Source organism: Macaca mulatta, chromosome 19 (genome assembly GCF_049350105.2).
Source record: "Macaca mulatta isolate MMU2019108-1 chromosome 19, T2T-MMU8v2.0, whole genome shotgun sequence".
Lineage (NCBI taxonomy): Eukaryota > Metazoa > Chordata > Mammalia > Primates > Cercopithecidae > Macaca > Macaca mulatta.
This window is the reverse complement of record NC_133424.1, coordinates 16,609,581-16,637,350: the sequence shown is the minus strand read 5'-3', so window position 1 is coordinate 16,637,350 and position 27,770 is coordinate 16,609,581. Positions and strand designations below refer to the sequence as shown.

At 51.6% G+C, this 27,770-nt stretch overlaps 2 protein-coding genes across 18 annotated transcripts; one reads left to right on the top strand and one right to left on the bottom strand.

The window, feature by feature from the left end:
- Positions 1-402: 402 nt before the first annotated feature.
- On the bottom strand, positions 403-27,296 carry HSH2D (hematopoietic SH2 domain containing). Of its 17 annotated transcripts, XM_077976772.1 has the most exons (9): positions 27,097-27,296; positions 20,961-20,963; positions 18,847-18,999; positions 16,827-16,969; positions 11,467-11,618; positions 7,360-7,449; positions 5,592-5,757; positions 4,475-4,567; positions 403-1,770 (listed from the first exon to the last, which is right to left on the bottom strand). In XM_077976772.1, the coding sequence occupies exons 5-9, from the start codon at positions 11,589-11,591 to the stop codon at positions 1,186-1,188; spliced, it is 1,059 nt and encodes a 352-aa protein (XP_077832898.1). In that variant the 5' UTR covers positions 11,592-11,618; positions 16,827-16,969; positions 18,847-18,999; positions 20,961-20,963; positions 27,097-27,296; the 3' UTR covers positions 403-1,185.
- Positions 16,835-27,148, top strand: LOC144336823 (uncharacterized). Its single transcript, XM_077978228.1, has 3 exons — positions 16,835-16,962; positions 21,007-21,219; positions 26,988-27,148. Exons 2-3 carry the CDS (start codon positions 21,069-21,071, stop codon positions 27,146-27,148), a joined length of 312 nt encoding a protein of 103 aa, XP_077834354.1. The 5' UTR covers positions 16,835-16,962; positions 21,007-21,068.
- Positions 27,297-27,770: the final 474 nt, after the last annotated feature.

Here is a 27,770-nt window from a genome sequence, read left to right as displayed (position 1 = left end):
TCTCCTGAGTAGCTGGGACTACAGGCGCCCGCCACCACGCCTGGCTAATTTTTTGTATTTTTAGTAGAGACGGGGTTTCACTGTGTTAGCCAGGATGGTCTCGATCTCCTGACCTTGTGTTCTGCCCGCCTCGGCCTCCCAAAGTGCTGGGATTACAGGTGTGAGCCACCACACCTGGTTGCCTCTTCCCTTTTTAAAGGTAAGAGGCTCATGTGCTTCTCCTGAAACCAACACTGATGATGTCCAAGCACCTACTGCACACCAAGCCCTCAACACATCTCGTCTCCTTCATCTGTATGAAAACCCCAGGAGGAAAGCATGAACCACCACGGGTGCCACTGGGGACACACTCGGAGTTGAGCCTGGACGCAGCTCCGGTTGGTGAGAGACCCCGCAGCGTGCTTTTATTTTTTGTATTTCATTTTTATTTATTTATTTATTTTTTGAGATGGAGTCTCACCCTGTCATCCAGGCTGCACTGCAGTGATGCGATCTTGGCTCACTGCAACCTCTGCCTCCTGGGTTCAAGCGATTCTCCTGCCTCAGGCTCCCAAGTAGCTGGGATTATAGGCATGTGCCATCACATCCAGGTAATTTTTGAATTTTTTAATATAGACGGGGTTTCACCATGTTGGCCAGGCTGGTCTCGAACTCCTGGCCTCAAGCAATCTGCCTGCCTTGGCCCCTCAAAGTGCTGGGACTACAGGCATGAGCCACTGCGCCCGGCCAGAAGTGTGCTTTTAGACAACGGAACAAACAGATGCTGTGGGAAAAGGGCTCGGATTCACCTGGCTTCAAATCCTGGTGCTGACCGCCATAGCTCTGTGGCCTTGGTCATGCCTCTTATCCTCTCGGAACCTCAGTCTCTTCTTCAAAACATGGAGGGTGACGCTACCTGAGGGGCTTGCTCTCAGGCGTCAAATAATGAATAGAGGGTCTGGCACGGGCGCTGATGCACAGGAGGCGCCCCGAACCATCAGCGTCACTCTGATGATTATTGCTAAAATAACCAGCTCGCCCCATGGGTGACTGCAGGAACAGACCCCAAAAACATCTTCGTTCCGTTTCCCGGGTTCCCAAAGACTCCCGGATGCCATGGTGTGGGGCCATGGAAGAAACGTTAGGACATTCAGGAGTGTGGCAGCCCCCGGTAGCAAGAGGACAGAGCCAGGGTGGACCTGTTCTCTAGCAGTACCCAGGGGCAAACGGTGGCGGTTGTTGGTACTCCTCCGGGAGCTGGTCGTTCTCAGGCTCTGCCAAGCCCTGGTGTTCTGGTGTGGACTCCTGGGAGGACAGAGCTCTCATTACCATTTGGTGCCAACTCCTGTCCCCCGGGGTCACCTCATTGTAGCTGGCCGACCTCTCGGCCTTCCTGGTGGGGATCTTTCTGTCTTTTGGTGCCTGGGGCTGTGAGGGGCTTTTGAGAGATGTGACCACACAGGGATCCGTGTGGACTCTGTCCCCCGAAGTGGGATCCCCTGAGTGATCTTCGCTGCCTTTTCCGGTCCCAGGGCCTGAGATCACCGTGGATCTCCGGACATCTAAGAGTGACGGCAGGCTCACAGTGACGAGGTGGCTTTTCAGCTGCTGCCGGACCCTCTGGCCTCTCTGGGGGAGCATTTTGAGGCTCCTCCAGAGTTTCTGGCGGGTCTCTCCAAGAGGGGTTTTTGGGGGGCAGGAGGAAGTGGCTTCCTCGGTGGTTACTCTGTTCATCTCTGATGACGGCTTCCTTTCCTTTGATTGGTGACGCAGGACTGGCTTTGGGGAGGCCTGAAAACAAGACTGGGTGAGGCCTGGGGCAGCTCGCCCACCAAAGTACTGCATCTGTCCCAGAAATTGGAGCCTGGGTTCCACCCAGACACCCTGGGGCTGAGAAACGTCCCCGTGTGAACCCCCAAACCGGATCCCATGCCCTGTCTTTCTTATCTCAGTAAATGGCTTCACTATCTCCCCCAGGGGCTGGCAAACTTGTTCTTCTTCTTCTTCTTTTTTTTTTTTTTTTTTGAGATGGAGTTTCACTGTGTCGCCCAGTCTGGAGTGCAGTGGTGCAATCTCAGCTCACTGCAACCTCCACCTCCTGGGTTCAAGCGATTCTCCTGCCTCCCGAGTAGCTGGGACTACAAGTACACCACCACGCCTGGCTAATTTTTGTATTTTTAGTAGAGACATGGTTTCACTATGTTGGCCCCGGTAGTCTTGAACTCCTGATCTCAGGTGATCCACCCACCTCGGCCTCCCAAAGTGCTGGGATTACAGGCATGAGCCAACACGCCTGGCCTGGCAAACTTCCCTTACAAACAGTCAGAGAGTAAATATTTCAGCTTTGCAGGCTGTACCATCTGTCTCAATTACTTAGCTCTGCTGTTGTAGGGGATGCCAGAGATCACATGTCAACCAATGAGCGTGCCTGGCTTCTAATATAGCTTTATTTATAAACATGGAAATGTGAATTTTATCTGATTTTCAGAGGTTATGAAATAACTATCTCTACAAAAATGTGGGGCCAGGTGTGATAGCTCACACCTATAATCCCAGTGCTTTGGGAGGCTGAGGCAGGAGGATTGCTTGAGGCCAGGAGTTTGAGACCAGCCTGGGCAGTGTAGTGAGACCCCGTCTCTCCAAATTTTTGTTGTTTTTGACAGGGTCTTGCTCTGTCACTCAGGCTGGAGTGCAGTGGTGCAATCATGGCTTACTGCAGCCTCGACCTCCCAGGCTCCAGCAATCCTCCCACCTCAGCCTCCAGAGTAGCTGACTACAGGCATGCGCCACCATGCCTGGCTAATTTTTTAATTTTTTGTGGAGACACGGTCTTGCTATGTTGCCCACGCTGGTCTCAAAGTCCTGGCCTCAAGCAATCCTCTTGCCTCATCCTCCCAAAGCACTGGGATTACAGGTGTGAGCCATTGTGCAGACCAAATATCCATGTTTCTTTCCACACCTGGGCTCTCATTTTCATCCCTCCCACCTTGACACTGTCCCCCATCCCCACCTCACTTCCTCCTCCTTTCCATCTCCACCAGTAGCCCGGAAAGCCCCTTCTGCAGCCAGTAGCCACAGGAAACATTTAAAACCACCAGTCCCGGCCAGGTGTGGTGGCTCACGCCTATAATCCCAGCACTTTGGGAGGCCGAGGTGGGCAGATCGTGAGGTCAGGGGTTTGAGACCAGTCTGGCCAACATGGTGAAACCCTGTCTCTACTAAAAATACAAAAACTAGCATGCACCTGTAGTCCCAGCTACTCGGGAGGCTGAGGCGGGAGAATCGCTTGAACCCAGGAGGCGGAGTCTAGACTGTGCCCCATCGCACTCTAGCCTGGTCGACAAAGCAAGACTCCGTCTCAAAAAAAAAAAAAAGTCCTCCCATGCGTACAGTCTCCTACGGCTCCTCCCTGGTGCAACTGGAATAGAATCCCAGCTCCTCCCCTTGGCCCCAAGGCCCTGCACTATTGGCTCCTGCTGACCCTGGGGCTTCAGCTTCTGACAGTCTCTCACTAACCTCACTCCATCTATATGCTGGCTTTTGTTGTTCTGTTTTCCAAACACAACAAGCCCCATGACTTTTGCAAGTGCCATTCCCTCTGCCTGGAATATCCTCCCTGTGTCTGTGTGTATGACTGGCTCCTCCTCACCTTGCAGATCTCAGCTATATGCCACCTCCTCTAGGAAGCCTTCCCTGACTGCCTTCCCCCACTTGCACCCCCCACCTCCACTGATGTCCATCGCACCAGCCTGTTTCATTTGTACCACTGTCATAACTTCCCCTGCTGGGCAGGGGGCTTGGAGAGCACTTAGGCTTCCACCTAGGGGTGCCTAAAGGTCTCCCAAACCCCAAGATGCTGTGATACATTCATTCATCCACTCCACAGATTCCTTAGTTAAGCACCTTCAATATGGCAGGTCCTCTCAGAGGGGTGGGAGAAGCAAAGGCAAACAAGCCAGATGGAGTTTCCAGTCTCTCAGAGCTCACAGTCTGATGGAGGAGGCAGCCAGGGAGCATGAAAACCCATAAGTAAATAGGATTTGGGAGAACATTTTTGGGAAGTCTGCTGCACTGAATAAACAGGGTAATGTGAAGGAGAATGCAGGTGTTGCTGTAGGTCTGGAGCCTGGGGAAGGAGGCACTTGAAGGAGAAATGAATGAAGACATGGGAAATCTAGGGGCAGGGCACATAGTTTGTGCAAAGGACCTGAAGTGGGACCGGCACATGCAGAGACCCCGAGGTTTGCTTGGTGTGTCTGAACAACAGACGGTATGGCAGCGGGGCTGGCACTGGGTAGGTGATGGGCAGAAAGAGGAACTGAGATTTTAGTTTGAATTTTAATCTCTGTGTTGGAAAATCACTGGAAAGGTTTAAAGCACCAAGCTGTAGGATCTCCTTCTCATTCTAGAAAGAGCATCCTCTGGCAGCTGTTGACGGCCTCTGCTCCTGCCCCTCAGCCAGGTGGGAGGTGCCTGCCTCCTGTCATATACATACCTCCTCAGGTGCAGACACCGGGTAGGCAGCTGCCTCCGCCACTGCGTTGGAGTAGAGGAAGAGATCCTCGTAATCCACGTTTGCCGGATCCTTCTGCAGGGCGGAAGGGGCCTGCAGCTCAGCACTAGGGAGGGGGAAAGGTCCAGCACGGACCCTGGAAGGCAGGTCTCAGGGACCATCCCTCGAATAGCAGTTTCTTAGTACCTAGGCCACGCCCACTAAGCTTTATAAGAAAATATGCCCCACCCACAGCCATTTCTTAGGGGTTGGGACACACCCACTGAGCCTTCTAAAGAAAGATGCCCCGCCCATAGCAGTTTCTTGGGAGCTAGGCCACACCCACTGAGCCTTCTAAGGAAAGATGCCCCACCCACCACACTTTCTTGGGAGCTAGGCCAGGCCCACTGAGCCCTATAAGGAAAGATGTCCTGCCCATAACAGTTTATTGGGAGCTAGGCCACACCCACTGAGCCTTCTAAGGAAAGATACCCCTGCCACAGCAGTTTCTTAGGGGCTAGGCCACGCCCACTGGGTCCTCTAAGGAAACAAGCCCTGCCCACAGCAGTTTATTGGGAGCCAGGCCACTCACTGAGCCTTTTAAGGAAAGATGCTCCACCCACAACAGTTTATTGGGAGCCAGGCCACTCACTGTGCCTTTTAAGGAAAGATGCTCCACCCACAACAGTTTATTGGGAGCCAGGCCACACCCATTGAGCCTTTTAAGGAAAGATGCTCCACCCACAGCAGTTTATTGGGAGCCAAGCCACGCCCACTGAGCCTTCTAAGGAAAGTGTACTGGGAGCCAGGCCACGCCCACTGAGCCTTCTAAGGAAAGATGCCATTCCTTCAGGTGAGCCAAGATGATACCTGGCACATGAACCCTTATAAAAAATCAGCCTGTTGACATGTGCCTGGAGGGCGGAGCCATGGGGAAGCAGGAACCACAAGGGAGACGGCTGGTGGGGGGCAGAGGGACTACGAGGGTCGGGGCCGGAGGGGCCAAGGACCATGAGAGTGACAGAATCAATAGAAGCTGATGGGGGCGTGGGAAACAAAGGGGTCTGGGGGGCTTGGCCCCAAGGAGATGGCTGTGAACCTTGTGGGCCCCCGCCCTCACCTGCCTGCAGGGCTGTGTCAGCAGCTCCCTGCGCGGCTCAATTGGATTCTGCTGGTGGAAGGTGACCAGGGCGTCCAGTGAGGTGTGGGCCACCTTCTCCCCGGGGATTATGAAAGTTCCATCATCCAAGAGCTTCACCATGAAATGGCAGCAGCTGCTTTGGGCTCTGCGGAGACACTGAGGGGGCTGGGACATCCTGCTCCCTCTCATCCCTGCCCCAAGTCCCCCCCCCAGCCCTTGGGCTGGCAGCGTCACTGCTACAGCCGGACTACCCCAGGTTCCCATGCAGGCTTCTTCACTGACTAGCCATGCAACACCCAGCAGGTTACTAACCTCGCTGTGCCTCAGTTTCCCCCATTTATAACACAGGAGTACTAAGGCTGACCTCAGATAAAACATGCTACTACAGACAAAAGCTTCACTTATTGCCTGGCTAGGGGTAAGTGATCAATAGAAATGATAATGAAAGCTGGGCATGGTGGCTCACGCCTGTAATCCCAGCACTTTGGGAGGCTGAGGCAGGCGGATTACTCGAGGCCGGGAGTTGCAGACCAGCCTGGCCAACATGGTGAAACCTTGTCTCTCCTAAAAATACAAAAATTAGCCAGGTGTGGTGGCATGTTACAGGCCAAGAAAATGGGGGTCGTGACCAACTCAGTATACCACTGGAGGCTATGTGAGTAAACGGAAAACTGTTCTTATGAAAGCAGGATGTTGGAAAACTGACAACTGTGTTTGCTGCCAGAAGGAGTGCTGAGGGCAATCACGCCCCAAGCACAGTGTTCCTTGTGGTTAACTATAGGCACGTCTGAAGCCTGTTGTACAAAGAAAGCAATTATGTGTACCTGTGAAAAATCAAGCAGCTGACCAACTGTTACCTCTCCCTTCCTGCTCTTTCTATCTAATAAATACGAAGGGTTGTGGAAGCTCAAAGCTGCCTTTGCTCACTAGAAGCAAGGAGCCCCCGACCCCTACTTTTAAAACAGATTTTTTGTCTTTGTCTTAATTTCTACGTCTGCCTCCTTCATTCCCTCCCATAGGAACCGACAGCAACAGTGGCAGGTGCCTGTAATCCCAGCTACTGGGGAGGCTGAGGCAGGGGAATCGCTTGAACCCAGGAGGTGGAAGTTGCAGTGAGCCGAGATCATGCCACTGCACTCCAGCCTGGGTGACAGCGCGAGACTCTGTCTCAAAAAGAAAAGCAAAAAGAAAGCCCCAACCTAAGGCTGTGTGCCTGGCACACAGCAAGTGCTGAATAAATGCTTAGTTAACCAATGAATGTATATTAATGGCTCTCTATGTGCTGACTGTATCTCAGTTAATCCTCACATGAACACTCTGAATTAAAGTGTGACACTCCTTTACTGAAGGCATAGAGAGGTTGAGTAACTTGTCTAAGGTCACAGAGCATGTAATGGCAGAGCTGAGCCTTGGATAAGTTTTTCCCACCGTGGATGACTCTGTAATTGAGCCATTGGGTTTTTCTTCCTTTGGCCTGGAATCCTCTGGATTTGTTTGGCTTTCAGGTCTTAAGGAGCTGGGCTTCCCTGGGTTTCCCTAACACACAGTCAGGGAATCACTAATTAGATTGTGAGGGGTGGAGGGAGAGAAGCTGCCAATCTTAGGTCCCCAGCAGCTCCCGTTCTCAGACCCACGGCCTCAGTTACTGCTGCTTTCTGAGAAGCTATGACATGAAGCACCCCTTGCCCCCTCCAAGGAAACCCCAGAGCCCACCTGCCCCTGCCCTGGCCCCCGGCCCAGGCCTTACTTGTAGGAAAGTGTGTAGCCCACGTGGCTGTGACTGACCCTGATGAGAAAGGATCCCAGCGGCTGTGACTCCAGCAAGTCCTCAGCATCCCTGGAAGGGCACACACAGAAAGGAAATGACACACACACAGAAAGGAAATGACACAGTCCAGCCGCCCCGCGTACCAGTTAAACTCCGGGGGCCATGGGATCATTCATGCAGAAGGCTGGTAGTTTTCATTTTCCTTTTTTTCTTTTCTTTTTTTTTTCAGACAGTCTCGCTCTGTCGCCCAGGCTGGAGTGCCGTGGCGCGATCTCGGCTCACTGCAAGCTCCACCTCCCGGGTTCACGCCATTCTCCTGCCTCAGCCTCCCGAGTAGCTGGGACTACAGGTGCCCGCCACCACGCCCGGCTAATTTTTTTGTATATTTTAGTAGAGGTGGGGTTTCACCGTGTTAGCCAGGACGGCCTCAATCTCCTGATCTCGTGATCCGCCCGTCACGGCCTCCCAAAGTGCTGGGATTATAGGTGCAAGCCACTGTGCCCGGCCTCTTTTTTTCCCTTTTTTTTTTTTTTTGAGACAGAGTCTCGCTCTGTTGCCCAGGCCGAGTGCAATGGTGCGATCTCAGCTTGCTGCAGCCTCAACCTCCTAGGTTCAGGTGATTCTTCTTGCCTTAGCCTCCCAAGTAGCTGGGATTACAGGCACCCGCCACCATGCCCGGCTATTTTTTGTATTTTTAGTAGAGACAGGGTTTCACCATGTTGGCCAGGCTGGTCTCAAACCCCTGTCCTCAAGTGACCCACCTGCCTCAGCCTCCCAAAGTGCTGGGATTACAGGCATGAGCCACCACGCCCGGCCTGTTTTCTAAATGAACAAACACCCCAAACCCATCGGGTTTTTTTTGTTTGTTTGTTTGTTTTTCAGTTGTTGCACACCTTGGGCTATTCAGGGATTAGGGATGTTCCCCCTGAGGAACTAGGAGGCATCTGATGACCTTGATCTCAGGCCAGACCTCCTCCCATCTCCCACAGCCCCATCCCAATGCCTAGAATCCCCCGATTAAGGCACCTTTGGGTGGATCAAGGTGTCACAAGTAACAAAGAAGGACTCATATACTCAGATGCATTCGAGTGCAAAACCCAGTTCTACTGTCCATCAGCTGTGTGACCTCAGGTAATCGTCTCTCTCTGTCAGCTTCCTCAAGGGGAAAGTAAACGCCACTTCCAAGGCTGCTGTGAGAAGAGAAAGAACTTGCAACATAAGCATGACAGTTGCTACCTGGTAAGTGCTCCCAAAATGTTTGCTGTTATTATTATTATTATTCTCTTTCTCTTTTTTTTTTTTTTTTTTGAGACGGAGTCTCGCTCTGTCGCCCGGGCTGGAGTGCAGTGGCTGGATCTCAGCTCACTGCAAGCTCCGCCTCCCGGGTTTACACCATTCTCCTGCCTCAGCCTCCCGAGTAGCTGGGACTACAGGCGCCCGCCACCATGCCGAGCTAGTTTTTTTTTTTTTTTTTGTATTTTTTTTAGTAGAGACGGGGTTTCACCGTGTTAGCCAGGATGGTCTCGATCTCCTGACCTCGTGATCCGCCTGTCTCGGCCTCCCAAAGTGCTGGGATTACAGGCTTGAGCCACTGCGCCCAGCCTTTTTTTTTTTTTTTTTTTTTTTTGAGACGGAGTTTTGCTTTTGTTGCCCAGGCTGGAGTGCAATGATGCGATCTTGGCTCACTGGAACCTGTGCCTCTCTGGTTCAAGCTATTGTCCTGCCTCAGCCTCCCAAGTAACTGGGATTACAAGTACCCGCAACCACGCCCAGCTAATTTTTTGTATTTTTAGTAGAGACGGGGTTTCACCATGTTGGCCAGGCTGGTCTCGAATTCCTGACCTCTGGTGATTCACCCGCCTCGGCCTCCCAAAGTGCTGGGATTACAGGAGTGAGCCACTGCACCCGGTCTATTTTCTAGATTATTACCATTATTATCTGGAGTTCACAGAGAGGAAGGCGGCCTTCCGTGGGACAAGCTGGTCCTGCACTATTCAATACAGAGGTCACTGGCCTTTTGTACTGATTTCCAAAACAGCACAAAAAAGGAATATATGCTGTTTGATGAACCGTTTTTTGTTTTTGAGACAGGGTCTTGCTCTATCACTCAGGCTGGAATGCAGAGGTGCAATCATAGCTCACTGAAACCTTGATTTCCTGGGCTCAAGAGATCCTCTCACCTCAGCCTCCTCAGTACACAGAACCACAGGCATATGCCACACGCCCGGCTAACTTTTTTTAATTTTTTTTTTTTTTTTTTTTTTGAGTTGGAGTCTCGCTCTGTCACCCAGGCTGGAGTGCATGGCACGATCTCGGCTTACTGCAGCCTCTGCCTCCAGGGTCCCAGCAAGTCTCCTGCCTCAGCCACCTGAATAGCTGGGAAGCTGGGATTACAGGAACGCGTCACCATGCACAGTTAATTTTTTTTTTTCTTTTTTGAGACGTAGTTTCGCTCTTGTTGCTCAGGCTGCAGTGCAATGGCTCCATCTCAGCTCACTGCAACCTCCACCTCCTGGATTCAAGTGATTCTCCTGCCTCAGCCTCCCGAGTAGCTGGGATTACAGACATGCACCACCATGCTTGGCTAATTTTGTATTTTTAGTAGACACAAACTTTCACCATGTTGTCCAGGCTGGTCTTGAACTCCTGACCTCAGGTGGTCTGCCCACCTCAGCCTCCCAAAGTGCTGGAATTACAAGTATGAGCCACCGCGCCCGGCCTAAAAATTCCTTTTAGAGATGGAGTCTCACTATGTTGTCCAGACCAGCCTTGAACTCCTGGGCTCAAGCGATCCTTCTGCCTCAGCATTCCGAGTAGCTGGGATTAAAGGTAAGTGCCACTGCACCCAGCTGCTTCTTTTAATATAGCTACTAAATTTTTTTAAAAATTGCAGTGTGCAACCCATGTTATATTTTTGTTAGACAGCAAGGCCCAGAGCTCAGAAACCATGACCAACACTACTTCCTCTCTGTGGCCTTCACAGAATTTTCTCAAGTTCCTGCATGCAGAGGGTGGCAATAAATATTTGTTCCTCCATTTAGTTAGAGCCGGGCACACATCCTCAGAGCTCACAGTCTGAGGTAGAAACGGCACATTAGGGCCAGACACAGTGGCTCACGCCTGTAATCCCGGCACTTTGGGAGGCCGAGGCAGGCGGATCACTTGAGGTCAGGAGTTCGAGACTAGCCTGGCCACCATGGTGAAACCCTGTCTCTACTAAAAATACAAATATTAGCTGGGCGTGGTGGTGCATGCCTGTAGTCCCAGCTACTCATGAGGCAGGAGGATTGCTTGAACCCAGGAGGTGGAGGCTGCAGTGAGCTGAGATCGCGCCACTGCGCTCCAGCCTGGGCAACCGGAGCAGAACTCTATCAAAAAAAAAAGAAAGAAAGAAAGAAAAAGAAAAAAAAAGAAAGGGCACATTGGTTGTACCCTCATGGGTTGAGAGCAGCTGCTTGGGGTATTGTGTTCAGAAAAATTCTAGCCAGGCGCGGTGGCTCACGCCTGTAACCCCAGCATTTTGGGAGGCCGAGGCGGGTGGATCACTTGAGGCCAGGAGTTTGAGACCAGCCTGGCCAACATGGTGAAACCCTGTCTCTACTATAAACACAAAAATTAGCCAGGCGTGGTGGCACGTGCCTGTAATCCCAGCTACTTGGGAGGTTGAGGTGGAAGAATTGCTTGAACCCGGGAGGCAGAGGTTGCAGTGAGCCAAGATTGCGCCTCTGCACTCCAGCCTAGGTGACGGAGTGAGGCTGTGTCTCAAAAAGAAAGAAAGAAAGATTCTGAGGCTGTATCCTGCCTGGCCTGGGCGAGGTGTGGGGTGCCGCCAGGTCCCTGGCAGTGCTGGCCTGTTGGCCACTTGTATAGAGAAAGCTGAGAGAGAGAGCAAGTAACTTGCCCCAGGTCACACAGTGAGCCCACACAGGTGGCAGGATTCAAGCCTGGGAGCCTGGAGCTCATTTTACACTCTTGCCACACTGAGCTGAGCCAAGTCCAGAATTCTGCAGTTAAAAGCTGCCCAGGGTAGGGACGGACAAGGAAAGAGTGGGGAGGGCAGGGTGGAGGGTGTGGGTGTGTCCTCACTCTCTTGAGATTGCACCATGGAACCACTCGGGGACCCCGTCTTGGGCCAGCTGGCCCACCTGGGTGTGCACGAACCAGTCCAGCCGTGGGGGTAGCAGTGGGGGCGGCTTCCTGGCCTCTGTCATAGCTTCCTGGGGTTGGGGGAAGGTCACCTGGGTAGAGAAGGGAGGGAAGACAAGAATCAAGCTGATGCACCTCTTATCTTTGCTCTGTTCTTGAAGCTTATGGTACCTCCTCCTTTGAGAAGTTCTGCAGGGTGGACAGAGCAATGGACTTAAAACTGGCTTGTGGCCAGGTGTGATGGCTCACATGGGTAATCCTAGCACTTTGGGAGGCCAAGGTGGGAGGATGGCTTGAGCCCAGGAGTTCCAACATAGTGGGCAACATAGTGAGACCCCCATCTCTACAAAAAATTTTACAATTTGGCCAGGTGCAGTGGCTCACGCCTGTAATCTCAGCACTTTGGGAAGCCAAGGTGGGTGGATCACCTGAGGTCAGGAGTTTGAGACCATGCCTGGCCAACATGGTGAAATCCATCTCTACTAAAAATACAAAAATTAGCTGGGCGTGGTGGTGGGCACCTGTAATCCCAGCTACTCCAAAGGCTGAGGCAGGAGAATCGCTTGAACCTGGTGGGGCAGAGGTTGCAGTGAGCCAAGATGGCGCCACTGTACTCCAGCCTGGACGACAGAGTGAGACTCCATCTCAAAAAAATAAATAAGTAAATACATAAATAAAATAAATTTAAAAATTAGCTGGGTGCGGTGGTGCATGCCTGTAGTCCCAGCTACTCGGGAGGCTGAGGTGGGAGGATCCCTTAAGCTCGGAAGGATGTGGCTGCAGTGAGCCGTGGTTGTGCCACTGCACTCCAGTCTGGGGAACAGAGCAAGACCACGTTTCAAAAACAACAAAAAAACTGGCTTGTAGGCCGGGCGCGGTGGCTCAAGCCTGTAATCCCAGCACTTTGGGAGGCCGACGGGTGGATCACAAGGTCAGGAGATCGAGACCATCCTGGCTAACCCGGTGAAACCCCGTCTCTACTAAAAAATACAAAAAACTAGCCGGGCGAGGTGGCGGGCGCCTGTAGTCCCAGCTACTCGGGAGGCTGAGGCAGGAGAATGGCGTGAACCCGGGAGGCGGAGCTTGCAGTGAGCTGAGATCCGGCCACTGCACTCCAGCCTGGGTGACAGAGCGAGACCCCGTCTCAAAAAAAAAAAAAAAAAAAAAAAAAAAAACTGGCTTGTGTGGCTGGGCGTGGTGGCTCACACCTGTAATCCTAGCACTTTGGGAGACCGAGGCAGGTGGATCACCTGAGGTCAGGAGTTCAAGACCAGCCTGGGCCACGTGGTGAAACCCTGTCACTACAAAAATGCAAAAATGAGCTGGGCACAGCGGCACGTGCCTATAATCCCAACTACTTGGGAGGCTGAGGCACGAGAATCACTTGAACCCAGGAGACAGAGGCTGCAGTGAGCCGAGATTGCACCACTGCACTCCAACCTGGGCAACAGAGTGAGACTCCGTCTCAAAAAAACAAAAAAACAAAAAAGCTGGCTTGTGTTTTTTGGGCACCTACTATGTGCCTGATAGATTTTACACATTCATTCATTGGCTCATCCTCAAAGTCCTTCAAGGACTTTTCCTTTTATTCTGCTTATGCCATTGTGTTTTTTTCTTTTTTTTTTTTGAGATAGGGTCTCACTCTGTCACCCAGGCTGGAATGCAGTGGCTCCATCTTGGCTTACTGCAGCCTCGACTTTCTTCCCTCAAGTGATTCTCCCACCTCAGTCCCTCAAGTAGCTGGGACCACAGGCATGTGCCACCATGCCTGGCTAATTTTTGTATTTTTGTAGAGATGGGGTTTCACCTTCCTGCCCACATTGGTCTCAAACTCCTGGACTCAAACAGTCCGCCTGTGTCAGTCTTCCAAAGTGCTAGGATTACAGGCATGAGCCATTGTGCCTAGGCTCTTATGCCATTCTTGCAAGGACTAGAAAGTTCCTTTTATAAATAAATATTTTAAAAATTTAAGAGTAGAGTATTTAGAGCTGGGCGTGGTGGTTCACGCCTGTAATCCCAGCACTTTGGGAGGCTGAGGCAGGTGGATCACCTGAGGTCAGGGATTCGAGACCTGGCCAACATGGTGAACCCCCGTCTCTATAAAAATTAGCCAGACGTGATGGTGGGTGCCTGTAATCCCAGCTACTCAGGAGGTTGAGGCAGGAGAATCGCTAGAACCCAGGAGGCGGAGGTTGCAGTGAGCCGAGATCACGCCATTGCACTCCAGCCTGAGGGACAGAGTGAGACACTGTCTCAAAAAAAAAGAAAAAAAGAATAGAATATTTAAATATTAAGTAAATATCAATGCCCCCAGAGGAATGAGGAAATGGCAAAATGGCAAGTGAATGAAAGAAACAGCTGACCCATTGGTGGTGCCTCTCTCTCTCTCTCTCTCTCTCTCAGGGTTTCCCTCTGTTCCCGAGGCTAGAGTGTGCAATGCCGCCATCACAGCTCACACTCACTGCAGCCTCAACCTCTCAGGTTCAAGCAATCCTCCCACCTCAACCTCCCAAGTAGTTGGGACTACAGGCATGCATTATCATGCCTGGCTAATTTCGAAAATTTTTTTTGTAGGGACGGGGTCTTGCTCTGTTGTCCAGGCTGGCCTCGAACTCCTGGGCTCAAGCAGTTCTAACACCTCAGCCTCCCAACATACTGGGATTACAGGCACCAGCCACCGTGCCTGGCTGCCTTGGTTTCATTAAACACCAGAGAAATGTGGCTTCAGACAGTCACTTCTGCCACCAACGTCACCACACATTGTAGCCACTCATGGCACACCTACGATATGTCAGATGCATCATTAATTCACATACTTGACAATTTTAAGCATGCAGTACCACAGGACTTTGTGTACCAATGACAGAGCTGGAGAAAGAAAGCAGCACCGTTTTGCAAAACAGTATTAAGTGAGTATAAAACGAGCCAAAGGATTGTATCTTGCTAGATAGTTCCTTTGGGACCCCTCTTGCTCATGCTTAATTCTTTTTCTTTTTTTGAGATGGAGTCTCGCTCTGTCGCCCAGGCTGGAGTGCAGCAGCGCCATCTCAACTCACTGCAACTTCCGCCTCCCAGGTTCAAGTGATTCTCCTGCCTTAGCCTCTTGAATAGCTGGGATTACAGACATGTGCCACCACGCCTGGCTCATTTTTGTATTTTTAGCAGAGATGGAGTTTCACCATGTTGGCCAGGCTGGTCTCCAACTCCCGACCTCAAGTGATCCACCCGCCTTGGCCTCCCAAAGTGCTGGGATTACAGGTGTGAGCCACTGCGCCCGGCTGCTCACCCTAAATTCTGTCCTTAAACTGGAGCTCACTCCCTCCACCCATTGGCCCCATCTAATGTTTCAATATCTCAAAAGATCTTTTTACTGGGCTGTTTCTATGAGGAGGCAGGGCCCGTTGACCAATGGCAATCAATATTGACTTTCTCCAACCGGATGTCAAGTATAACCTCTGGGATATGGCCGGAAGGAATTCTGGGGCAACCAAAATTAAGCAACTGTATTAAGAAATGTTTAATAAAGCAGGGTGACAAAGCGATTAAGAGCCTGGAATTGGAGGTTGGGTGCAGTGATTAACACCTGTAATGCTGGCACTGTTGGAGCCTGAGGCAGGTGGATCACCTAAGGCCAGGAGTTTGAGACCAGCCTGGCCAACATGGTGAAACCCCATCTCTAATAAAAATATAAACATTATCTGGGCAAGGTGGCTCACGCCTGTAATCCCAGCTACTATGGAGGCTGAGGCAGGAGAATTGCATGAACCTGGGAGGCGGAGGTTGCAGTGAGCTGAGATCGAGCCACTGCACTCCAGCCTGGGCAACAGAGCAAGACTCCATCTCTAAATAAATAAATAAATAAATAATAAAAATACAAAAATTACGGTGGTGTGTGCCTGCAGTCTCAGCTACTTGGGAGGCTGCGGCAGGAGAGTCACTTGAACCCGGGAGGCAGAGGTTGCAAGTGAGCCGAGATCGCACCACTGCACTCCAGCCTGAGCAACACAGCGAAACTCCGTCTCACACACACAAAAAATAAAAACCCAAAAAACCCCATCACCACCACCAACAAAAAAAGAGCCTGAGCCAGGCGCGGTGGCTCACGCCTGTAATCCCAGCATTTTGGGAGGCCGAGGCGGGCGGATCACGAGCTCAGGAGATCAAGACCATCCTAGGTAACACGGTGAAACCCTGTCTCTACTAAAAATAAAAAAAATTAGAGGGGCGTGATGGCGGGTGCCTGTAGTCCCAGCTACTAGGGAGGCTGAGGCAGGAGAATGGAGTGAACCCAGGAGGCGGAGCTTGCAGTGAGCCGAGATGGAGCCACTGCACTCCAGCTTGGGCGACAGAGCGAGACTCCGTCTCAAAAAAAAAAAAAAAAAAAGCCTGGAATTCGGCCTGACTCAGATGGCCTGGGTTCAAACCCTAGCTCCCCCACTTAGCCGCTGTGTGACCTCAGATAATTCACTTAACCGCTCTCTGTGACTGTATTTCTGTCTTTAATTTGGGGATAATGATATTTACCTAGGAAAGTTTAGCTGGCACTGTATATATATAGAGAGAGATATATAATATTCATGAATCCAGTTGTGACCTAGCATGGGGTAATGTTTATAGGCTTCTTCTTCTTCTTCTTTTTTTTTTTTTTTTACTTGGAAGAACTCCTATTTGTCCTTCAAAACCCAGTAAAAATGTCCCCTCCTCCAGGCAGCTTTCCTGCATCTCCCTCCAGACAAAGCCCTGGCACCCCTCTCTGTCCCCAACGTTCCCCTGCTGTTCCTCTCTCTGGTCCAGCCATGACTCCATGGAGCTAGAATGTCTTTATCTTGCTCTGTCTCCACCAGCCTGAGGGTCTCCTAGGGATCAGGACTTAGGGCTAGGTTCTTGTGTTGTTGCTTTTTGCTCTGTGCTGGCCCGGCACAGAGGAGGGTGCAAGAGTCTTTGCTGATGAACAGATATCTAGCGATGAAAGACCTCATGCTCATATTCAAACTCCTGACCCTCGTCTGGGGGCCTCCTCTACTTCCTCGCTACCCACATTCCAGACCTAAAGACATCCTTGCTCTCTCTCTCGCCTCTCCACAGCTGTGCTCATGCGGTTGTCCTGCTGAGACCCCCCCTTTCCCCAACTCCAGCTCCATTTTCCAGTGGTCACCACACAAATACCCCCTCCTCCATGAAGCTCTCACCCATGCCACCCCGGGCCCCACCAGCCCTGTCCCTCCTTCTGGCCTAGCCCAGCTCCCATGCTCTGTCTCCTCAAGGGCTGAGAGGAGGGCTGAGGCTCTTGGATCACATACCTGGGAAATCCGTGGACGGCCGCGGCCCTCGCTGTAGCTGTACCAGTGCCTGCAGGAGCCTGGGTTTCGATTCAAGGTCTGCACGTCAATGGGGCGGAGCTGGCTGCCCCGAGGCAGTTCCTGTTTCTTCAAACAGGTGAGCCCTGGGGGTGGAACAAGGACAGGCCAAGTCACCCTGTCTGCAGTCCAGCAAAGCATCTGGTGCCACATGTGCAGACGCAGCTTGCTCCCGCCTTGCCCCCAACAAGTTGTTATTGAGCACCTACCGTGTGCCGACTCTTTGGAGGACCCAGGGGTGACAAGGAGACAGGTGTAGGCCCCCCCCCCAACTCCTGGCATCTATAATCCATCAAGCAGTGAAGAGGAGTGAGACATCATTACAAAGGGGGAACAGAGGACGGGTGCAGTGGCTCACGCCTGCAATCCCAGCACTTTGACAGGCTGAGGCAGGCGGATCACTTGAGGTCAGGAGTTTGAGACCAGCCTGGCCAACATGGCAAAACCCTGTCTCTATTAAAATACAAAAATCAGCCAGGTGTGGTGGTGCGTGCGTGTAATCCCAGCTACTCAGGAGGCTGAGGCAAAAGAATCGCTTGAACCCGGGAGGCAGAAGTTGCAGTGAGCTGAGATCGTGCCATTGCGCTCCAGCCTGGGCAACAGAGTGAGACTCCTTCTCAAAACAAAAACAAAAGCAACAAACGGGGAACAGAGGCCAGGGGTGGTGGCTCATGCCTATAATCCCAGCACTTTGGGAGACTGAGGCGGGTGGATCATTTGAGGCCAGGAGTTTGAGAACAGCCTGGCCAACATGGTGAAACCCGGTCTCTACTAAAAATACAAAAATTAGGCATGGTGGCGGGTGCCTGTAATCCCAGCTACTCAGGAGGCTGATACAAGAGAATCGCTTGGACCAGGGAGGCAGAGGCTGCAGTGAGCCGAGATCATGCCACTGCACTTTAGCCTGGGTGACAAAGGGAAACTCTGTCCCAAACAAACAAACAAACAAACAAACAAACAAAAACCAGCCAGGTGTGGTGGCTCATGCCTGTAATCCCAGCACTTAGGAAGGCCAAGGTGGGCGGATCACCTGAGGTCAGGAGTTCACGACCAGCCTGACCAACATGCAGAAACCCCGTCTCTATTAAAACTACAAAATTAGCTGGGCATGGTGGCACATACCTGTAATCCCAGCTACTCGGGAGGCTGAGGCAGGAGAATTGCTTAAACCTGGGAGGCAAGGTTGCGGTAAGCCGAGATCAAGCCACTGCACTCCAGCCTGGGCAACAAGAGTGAAACTCCGTCTCAAACCAAACTAAACCAAACAAACGAAAAAAACAAAAACAAAAAACAAAACACCCCAAACAAACAAAAAAACCCCAAAGGGGAAACAGGAAGCGGGAAGAGCAGTTGCACAAAGCCCCAGAGGTGGCCTAACTGACCTGGAGGAAGGGGAATGTGAGGGTAAGTAGGAATCACCTTGATCTGGGGAGTGTGTGGTGAAGAAAGAGTGTATTTTTTTTAGAGATGGGGTCTTGCTATGTTGCCCAGGCTAGGGGAGGGAAGAGCAGGCACAAAGGCCTAGAAACTGAACTGAGCCTGGACAGGCTGGGGTCTCATGGCACGCTTAGGTCCACACCAGGACCTCCTCCATTACAAAATATTTAAAAATATTTTTATTGCCGGGCGCGGTGGCTCAAGCCTGTAATCCCAGCACTTTGGGAGGCCGAGACGGGTGGATCACAACGTCAGGAGATCGAGACCATCCTGCCTAACACAGTGAAACCCCGTCTCTACTAAAAAATACAAAAAACTAGCCGGGCGAGGTGGCGGGCGCCTGTAGTCCCAGCTACTCGGGAAGCTGAGGCAGGAGAATGGCTTGAACCTGGGACGCAGAGCTTGCAGTGAGCTGAGATCCGGCCACTGCACTCCAGCCTGGGCGACAGAGCAAGACTCCATCTCAAAAAAAAAAAAAAAATATATATATATATATATTTTTTTTTTTTTTTATTAATTGACTAACTTATTTTAGAGACAGGGTTTCACTCTGTCACCCAGGCTGGAGTGCAGTGGTGTGGTCACAGCTCACTGCAGCCTTGAACTCCTGGACTCAAGTGATCCTCCCGCCTCAGCCTCCCAAGTAGCTGGGACTACAGGCATGCACCACCACACCTGGCTCATTAAAAAAATATTTTTTTAGAGATGGGGTCTTGCTGTGTTGCCCAGGCTGGTCTCAAACTCCAGGGGCTCAAGCGATCTGCCCAGCTTGGTTCAAGTGATTCTCCTGCCTCAGCCTCCTGAGTAGCTGGGATTACAGGTGCCCACCAACACGCCTGGCTAATTTTTGTATTTTTAGTAGAGAAAAGATTTCACTATGTTGGCCAGTCTGGTCTCAAACTCCTGACCTCAGGTGATCCACCCGCCTCAGCCTCCCTAAGTGCTGGGATTACAGGTGTGGGCCGTCGTGCCAGCTTAAAATCCTATTTTATAATTGCGTGGGCATTAAGACCAATGCGGTCCAGGCTGGATTCCTTATTGTATATTTATTATTAGGATGTTCGGTTTTCTTTCTTCTGATTTGAAATAAGCTGAAGCCTTTTGGGAAGTCCTACACAGCACTTGGGTGCTGGGTGCAGGCCCTGTATGCTTAACAGATTGGCCAGCCCTGGCCGTGTGCTCGCACGCCAGGCAGACAAGCAAAACTACTTCCTCCTCTCCTTTCAGGCAGAAAGGGCGCAGATCCTGCTGGGGCCTCCCCAGGGGCCTATTGCCCTGGCCCAGCTGGGGCTAGATAACCTCAGGCTTACCCTGGGTGCCTCTCCCATCCCCCTGCTCTTCCTCGGCAGCAGCGGCACCTTGTCTGCCCTCTGTGGTCAACGAAGTCTAAGCAGGAGACACATGGAGCCCTGCTTCTCACTCACCTGCTGTGTGTCCTCAGGTGAGTTGCTCAGCCTCTCTGAGCCTCAGTTCTGCATGTGTGCAATGGGCATAATAGCCCTCCTTAATCATGTGAAGATGATAGGAGAGGCAACCCTCCAGCACAGCGCATGGAGATGAGTTGGGAGTGAGAGAATCAGGACTCTCTGTTGTGACTTAATTCAAGCAAGGCCTTTGTGGGGAAGACTCTGGCTTGGGCCTCAGACCTCATGGGCTGAGCTGCCTTGGGCAACTCACTTCACCTCTCTGTGGTTAATCTCTTCTTCTTTTTCTTCTTCTTCTTCTTCTTCTTTTTTTTTTTTTTTTTTGAGATAGGGTCCCCTCACTCTGTTGCCCAGGCCGGAGTGCAGTGGTGCAGTCTCAGCTCACCACAACCTCTACTTCCTGGGTTCAAGCGATCCTCCCATCTCAGCCTCCTGAGTAGCTGGGACTACAGGCGCACCACCACCACACCTGGCTAATTTTCAGATTTTTGAAGAGATGGGATTTTGTCATGTTGCCAGGTTGGTCTCGTTCATGTGATCCTCCCGCCTCAGCCTCCCAAAGTGTTGGGATTACAGGCGTCAGCCGCTGCATCTGGCCTTTTTATTTTTGAGATGATGTCTTGTTCTACAGCCCCGGCTGGAGTGCAGTGGTACGATCTCGGCTCACTGCAACCTCCACCTCCCGGGTTCAAGTGATTCTCCTGCCTCAGTCTCCCGAGTAGCTGAGATTATAAGCGTGCACCAACACTCCTGGCTAATTTTTATATTTTTAGTAGAGGCAGGGTTCGCCATGTTGGCCAGGTTGGTCTTGAACTCCTGACCTCAAGTGGTCTGCCCACCTTGGCCTCCCAAAGTGCTGGGATATTAGGCCTGAAATATTTATTTATTTATATTTATATATATATATATATTTTTGAGACAGGATCTTGCTTTGTTGCCCAGGCTGGAGTGCAGTGGTGCAATTACGGCTCACTGCAGCCTCAAACTCCTGGCCTCAAGCGATCCACCTGCCTGGACTTCCCAAAGTGCTGGCATTACAGGCATGAGCCACCACCGGGCCTGGCCTTCACTTCACTTCACTTCACTTCTCTGATCCTCCCGGGAAAGTCTGACCATCGGGATTTAGAGTTTCCAGGAAGATGGGGGTATGTTGGCCTAGCTCCAGCACAGACCCCTAAGACCTTACCACAAACGGCCCAACCTCGCTTCCCCTGACCTGCTTGGGTGATGTGGTCTCCCACAGACTAACGTTTTCCTTTCAGATGTCGCAACAGAATCACCCCCACACCCCTCAGTGTCCGCAGGCCTCGGCCAGCAAACGGACATGCGGGCCCCGGAGGAAGGAAGGGTGTGGAGGGGAAAACGAAGGTGCCCTGGTGGGGAGATAACGGGGCTAGAGTGCCAAGGCGGCCTCTCTCTGATAATCAAGTTCTCCAGGGAGACAGATCTGGGCTTCTCAGCAGAGGCCGCAGCTGGTAAGTGGGCCATTCGCAGACTCACGTGGGGTGGCTCGTGGGGGAGGTGGCCGCAATGCCATCTCAGTGCTGGGAAAATGCTGGACCCATACGTGTCAGGGAGTGGGAATCCCTTAGGCTCTACCAACACTGGGCTTGATGCAATTCTTCTTTTTTTTTTTTTTTTTTTTTTTTTTTGAGACGGAGTCTCGCTTTGCGCCCAGGCTGGAGTGCAGTGGCCGGATCTCAGCTCACTGCAAGCTCCGGCTCCCGGGTTTACGCCATTCTCCTGCCTCAGCCTCCCGAGTAGCTGGGACTACAGGCGCCCGCCACCTCGCCCGGCTAGTTTTTTGTATTTTTGGTAGAGATGGGGTTTCACCGTGTTAGCCAGGATGGTCTCAATCTCCTGACCTCATGATCCGCCCGTCTCGGCCTCCCAAAGTGCTGGGATTACAGGCTTGAGCCACTGCGCCCGGCCTGATGCAATTCTTCTTAGAGACAGGGTCTCACTCTGTCGCCCAGGCTGAAGTGTACTGTGCCGTCATAGCTCACTACAACCTCAAACTCCTGGGCTCAAGCGATCCTCCCGCCTCAGCCTCCCAAGTAACTGCAATCACAGGTTCACACCACCATGCCCAGCTAGTTTTTCAATTTTTATTTTGTAGAGACATGGTCTTGCTGTGTTGCCCAGGATGGTCTAGAATACCTGGGCTCAAGCAATCCTCACACCCCGGCCTCCCAGTGTTGGGATTACAGGCATGAGCCACTGTGCCCAGCCCTGGGCTTGATGTAATTTTATGGTTTTAGCTTCCTACAATGCTTTCATTCTATTCATTTATTGATCTCACAAACACTGACTGAGCCCCAGCTCTGGATGGGCACCATGCTAGATGCTGAGGATGAAGCAGAAGGCAAGATCGGGCCGGGTGCAGTGGCTCATGCCTGTAATCCCAGCTCTTTGGGGGGCCAAGGTGGGCAAATCACCTGAGGTCAGGAGTTCAAGACCAGCCTGGCCAACATGGGGAAACCCCGTCTATACTAAAAATACAAAATTTAGCCGGGCGTGGTGGCTCATGCCTATAATCCTAGATACTTAGGAGGCTGAGACAGGAAAATTGCTTGAACCGGGAGGGGGAGGTTGCAGTGAGCTGAGATCATGCCGCTGCACTGCAGCCTGAGCCACAGAGTGAGACTGTGTCTCAAAAAAAAAAAAAAAAAGGCAAGATCGGCGTGGTTCCCACCCTTCTAGGGCCCACAGTCCCTGTGGAGACAGATGTTGAACAAGTTCACATGCAGGACCGTCAGGCAGAAAAGAAAACAGCAAGGCTAGGCTGGGTTCAGTGGCTCAAACCTGCAATCCCAGCACTTTGGGAGGCCGAGGCTGGCAGATCATGAGGTCAAGGGATCGAGACCAGCCTGGCCAACATGGTGAAACCCTGTCTCTACTAAAATACAAAAATTAACTGGGCGTGGTGGCGCATGCCTGTAGTCCCAGCTACTCGGGAGGCTGAGGCAGGAGAATGGCGTGACCCCAGGAGGCAGAGGTTGCAGTGAGCTGAGACTTTGCCACTGTACTCCAGCCTGGGCGACAGAGCGAGACTCCATCTCAAACAAATGAGCAAACAAAAAACAGCAAGGGCAAAGGCCCTGTGGTAGGAATGAACTTGGCACGTCTGAGGCACAGAGGATGACAGCTAAGGTGTCCAAATGGTGGAAACAACTCAAATGTCCATCAATGAATGAACGGATAAACAAAACATGGTTCATCATCCACACCATGGAATATGATTCAGTCACAAAAAGGAAGGAAGCACTGCTCCATGCTACAAGGTGGATGAGCCCCAAAAACATGATGCTGAGTGAGAGAAGCCAGACACAAAGGCCACCTAGTGCATGATTCCATTGATATGAAATGTCCAGAACTGGCTAGACATGGTGGCTCACACCTGTAATTCTAGCACTTTGGGAGGCCAAGGTGGGAGAATCACCTTAAGTCAGGAGTTTGAGACTAGCCTGGCCAACATGGTGAAACTCCGTCTCTACTAAAAGTACAAAAATTAGCCAGGCGTGGTGGCGGGACCTGTAATCCCAGCTACTCGGGAGGCTGAGGCATGAGAACTGCTTGAACCCAGGAGGCAGAAGTTGCAGTGTGTCAAGATTGCACCACTGCACTTTTCTTGGGGAACAAGGTGAACAATGGTGGTCATTGGTCATAGTAATAACAGGGTGGGTGTGGTGGCTCACACCTGTAATCCCAATACTTTGGGAGGCTGAGGTGGTAGGATCACTTGAGGCCAGTTCAAGACCAGCCTGGGTAGTGAGACACCATCTCTACAAAAAAGTAAAACAATTAGTTGAGTGTGGTGGTATGCACCTATAGTACCAGCTACTTAGGAGGCTAAGGCAGGAGGATCGCTTGAGCCTGGGAGGTTGAGGCTGCAGTGAGCCATGATCCCACCACTGCAGTCCAGCCTGGGCAACAGAGCAAGACCCTGTTTCTTTTTCTTTTCTTTTTTTTGAGATAGAGTCTCACTCTATTGCCCAGGCTGGAATGCAGTGGCACGATCTAGGCTCACTGCAACCTCCGCCTCCCCGGTTCAAGTGATTTCTGGCTAATTTTTGTATGTTTAGTAGAGACGGGGTTTCACCATGTTGGCCAGGCTGGTCTCGAACTCCCGACCTCAAGTGATCCGCCCACCTCAGCCTCCCAAAGGGCTGGGATTACAGGCATGAGCCACCGTGCCCGGCCGGAAGACCCTGTTTCAAAATAATAATGATAATAACTTTGATAATAAAAACTTGAAAATAATAATAATGATGATGATGATGGCAGTGATGAGGATAGTGATAATTCTGATATCAGCCTATTCTGTCTCTGTGCTCATTATGACCTATGCCTCCTCTGGGATCCACCATCTCCCTGGCTCTTCATAGCCATCCTATGAGGTAGAAACTATGATCACCCCTATTTTGCAAGAGAGGAAACTGAGGTTCAGTTGGTGAGGGTATGTGCCCAAGGTTGTGCCATTGAAATGACCTCATCTGGGGTAGATACCCGAGATTTGTCATCTCACGGCCACGGAGAACAAAGATGTGGACACACAAGAATGAGGTTAGCAGCAAAGTTTAACAGACGGAAAGAAAGAGAAGATGCTCCCTCCTGCAGAGAGAGGTCCTGAAATAATGCATTGACGGATGCACAGTGAAATGCAGGGGGCTTTATAAATGCCTGGTGAGGCGGCGGTGTTTGATTTACATAGGGTGTGAAAGATTGGTTGGACTAGGTGTTCCACTTGCATAGGGTGCGAAAACCTGGTTAGGACTAGGAGTGCCATTTGCATCGGGTGTGAATTTCTGGCCACCCCTACCCTAATCTTTTATCATGCAAGCGGGTCCTCTACTTGAGCTGTGGCCATGTTGCCCATCCCTTTACTGTATGCATGGTAATACAGAAAATAAAGGGAAGATGGAGTCTCCATGTTGGACTTGCCTGGCTCCCAGGCAGCTCTTTTCTGTTGACGCAACTGCTGGCATCACCCCCGTGCAAGCTTGCAGCTCGCTTATCTGTTTGCAGCTCGATTTCTCAGACTGCTCTTTGTTAGAAAAAAGAATTTCTCGGGCTGCTTTTCGTTAGAAAAGAAATTCCGCCAGGGACTCTGGTGCCCTCACTATCTGCCTAAATAATTTCTTTCTAGCTCCTGTATCACCGTGGGCCTTGAGTGATGCTGGGATTTGGGCCCAGGCAGCTCCCTTTTATCCGTGACCCATTAAGGCCTCAGAAGAAAGCCAGGCAGGATCTGCTATTCATTGCCATTGACTGTCACTGTTTCCGAATTTTGCAGTTTTGGGCAGAAACTGCAAAGTTTTGTGGAAAGAATGCAAGTTTTCCAAAGTGACTGTTTATCAAGCATCCCTGGCAGGGGGCGACTTCGAGTTTTACTCTCAGGATTCAGGGTCCCCCTGAGTGGGTGCTCGGAAGTTCAAGGATTCAGACGACAGAGATGTTGATGGCAGCTAAGCCAGGGAAAACCAGGGAAGTCCTCTAGCCTGGTCAGGTGGGGGGGAGTTTGTGGCTGGGGGTTCCCAAACCCATTGAGTTTGCAATGCCTGCCTTCTCCTCAGTGGAATTTGGGGGTTGCCTGGGGAGCTGCCCCTAGGCTGCAGAGGCTGCAGGATCAACCCTGGAAGCTGGTTTCTTTGAGGGAAGAGGATGTCAGCTCCCTTGTGCTCACCCCAGAGGCATGTGGCGTCCTTCATTAATTCAATGGGTTCAGGCCACACGCAAGCACACCACAGAAGTCCCTGTCCTCATGGAGCTTCTGGGCTGAGTGGGGACAGGGTTGGCAATGAAGATGAGCTAGGAAAAGAGAAGGGCATGACTGGGAGAGGCCTCTGCAGAGATAGCCCTGGATAATCATGACATGATGGATGAGTGGGCTTTGCACATTTCAGGAGACTGCAAGACTAGGGTGTGACAAGTGCAAAGGCCCTGGGGCCTTCTCAGTGATGAGTATGGAGTGAAGGAGTAATGAAGGAGAGGACTGGAGTGGAGTGAGTCAGGGAGGGCGGCCAGAGGAAGGGCTGGGCGGGGAAGTGGCTGCAGCGTGTAGAGGCTTGTGCCCCACGGTGAGGGGGCGTAAGTTGTATCCCTAAGCCCAAGGAAGACCTGGGGAGGGTTTTTTTTTTGTTTTTTTTTGTTTTTTTTTTTTTTTTTTTTTGAGAAAGGGTCTTGCTCTATCACCCAGGCTGGAATGTAGTGGTGTGGTCATAGCTCACTGCAACCTCCAACTCCTGGGCTCAAGTGATCCTCCCTCCTCAGCCTCCTGAGTAGCTGGGACTACAGGTACACGCCACCATACTTACCATGTTTTGAGATGATGTCTTGCTCTGTCTCCCAGGTTGGAGTGCAGTGGTGCGACCTCGGCTTACTGCAACCTCTGCCTCCCAGGTTCAAGCGATTCTGCCTCAGCCTCCTGAGTAGTTGGAACTACAGGCGTGTGCAACCACGCCTGGCTAATTTTTGTATTTTTAGTAAAGATGGGGTTTTGCCATATTGGCCAGGCTGGTCTCGAACTCCTGACCTCAGGTGAACCACCTGCCTCAGCCTCCCAAAGTGCTGGGATGAGATGTGAGCCACTGCACCCGGCCAATTTTTGTAATTTTTTTTTTTTAGTGATGGGGTCTCACTATGTTGCCCAGGCTGGTCTTGAACTTGAACTGGCCTCAAGCTATTCCCCTGCCTCAGCCTCTCAAGGCACTGGGATTATAGGCATAAGCCACACACCCGAACCCCTGGGGGGAGCTTTAAACAAGGAGGTGACACTGATGTCAGTTTCATAAGGACACTCTGAAAATAGTTTGAAAGACAGAGGGGAAGACCGGAAACCCATGAGGAAGTGGTCGCAGAGGTCCAGGTGGTCATGGCTACAACTCAGGAGGGGTCAGCTGTGGGCACGGTGGGGAAGGCAGGGATGGAGTCCAGGGTCAGGGCTGTGTTACACTTACAGTGCTGATGAGACATTCAAATTGGAATACAGAGTGGCGGGTGAAACCCAGACTTGAGTCTGGCTTGGATTTGCAGCTTGGAAGTCACTGGCCTCCCTAAAGGCATAGTGTGTGCAGAAAAGAACGAACAGATCTGAGGCTGCTCCCTGAGAAGGGCCTGCTGGTTGGGCCTGTAGCTGGTAAAGTTCCCTACAGATATAAAACTTCCCTACATGCGTGGCTCATGACGGGTGCCTATACTTTCTGTACAAATGATTTATGCTAAACCCCTGCTTTCTTTGTAGGAGTCTGGAATCCTGGTAAGTGCCAGGTAGAGGGTTCCTGTGTGACTGACCCCATGAACACATGGGCACAGAACTGCCAACCAGCTTTCACGAGAGACACGTTACACACCTCTTACAACTTGTTGGGGGAGTTAAGCATGGGGTGTGTGACCCCACTGTGAGAGGATTCTGGAAGCTTGTCTGGTTGCCTCTAGACTTCACTCTGCCTGCCTTTTCCCTTTGCTGATTTTGCTGTGATCTTGGCTGTGAGTACAGCTCTCTGCCAAGTCCTAGGGAATGGCTGGACCTGGGGGTGGTCTTGGGAAGGACCCTGGGTAGAGTGGAAGGAACACCCTGGAAAGCCAGCCAGGAGAGGGCCCCTGGAAGGACCTACCAGGGAGGCGGGAGGGACACAGTGGCCGAGCCGTGTGCCAGAAGCCAGGTGACGCAGGCTCTTGCGGGGGATGGGGTGCTCATGGGAGCTGAGGGGTGCAGAAGCAAGGACTCAACGTGGCCAGATGGGTACCACTGGGGACCAAGGCAAGACAGTCTCGATGGCATGGTGGGGCTGATGTTGGCTGAGCAGGTCAAGCAGAGGAGTAAAACAGCAGGGAGAGACCCCTTTCCACTTTCCTGCAAAGGAGGGCTGGAGGTAGGGCTGTGGCTGCAGGTGGGAAGGGCTGGGTTTCTTTTTTTTTTTTTTTTTTTTTTTGAGACAGGTTGTTACTCTGTAACTCAGGCTAGAGAGCAGTGGTGCAATCTCAGCTCACTGCCGCCTCAACCTCCTGGCTCAAGTGATCCTCC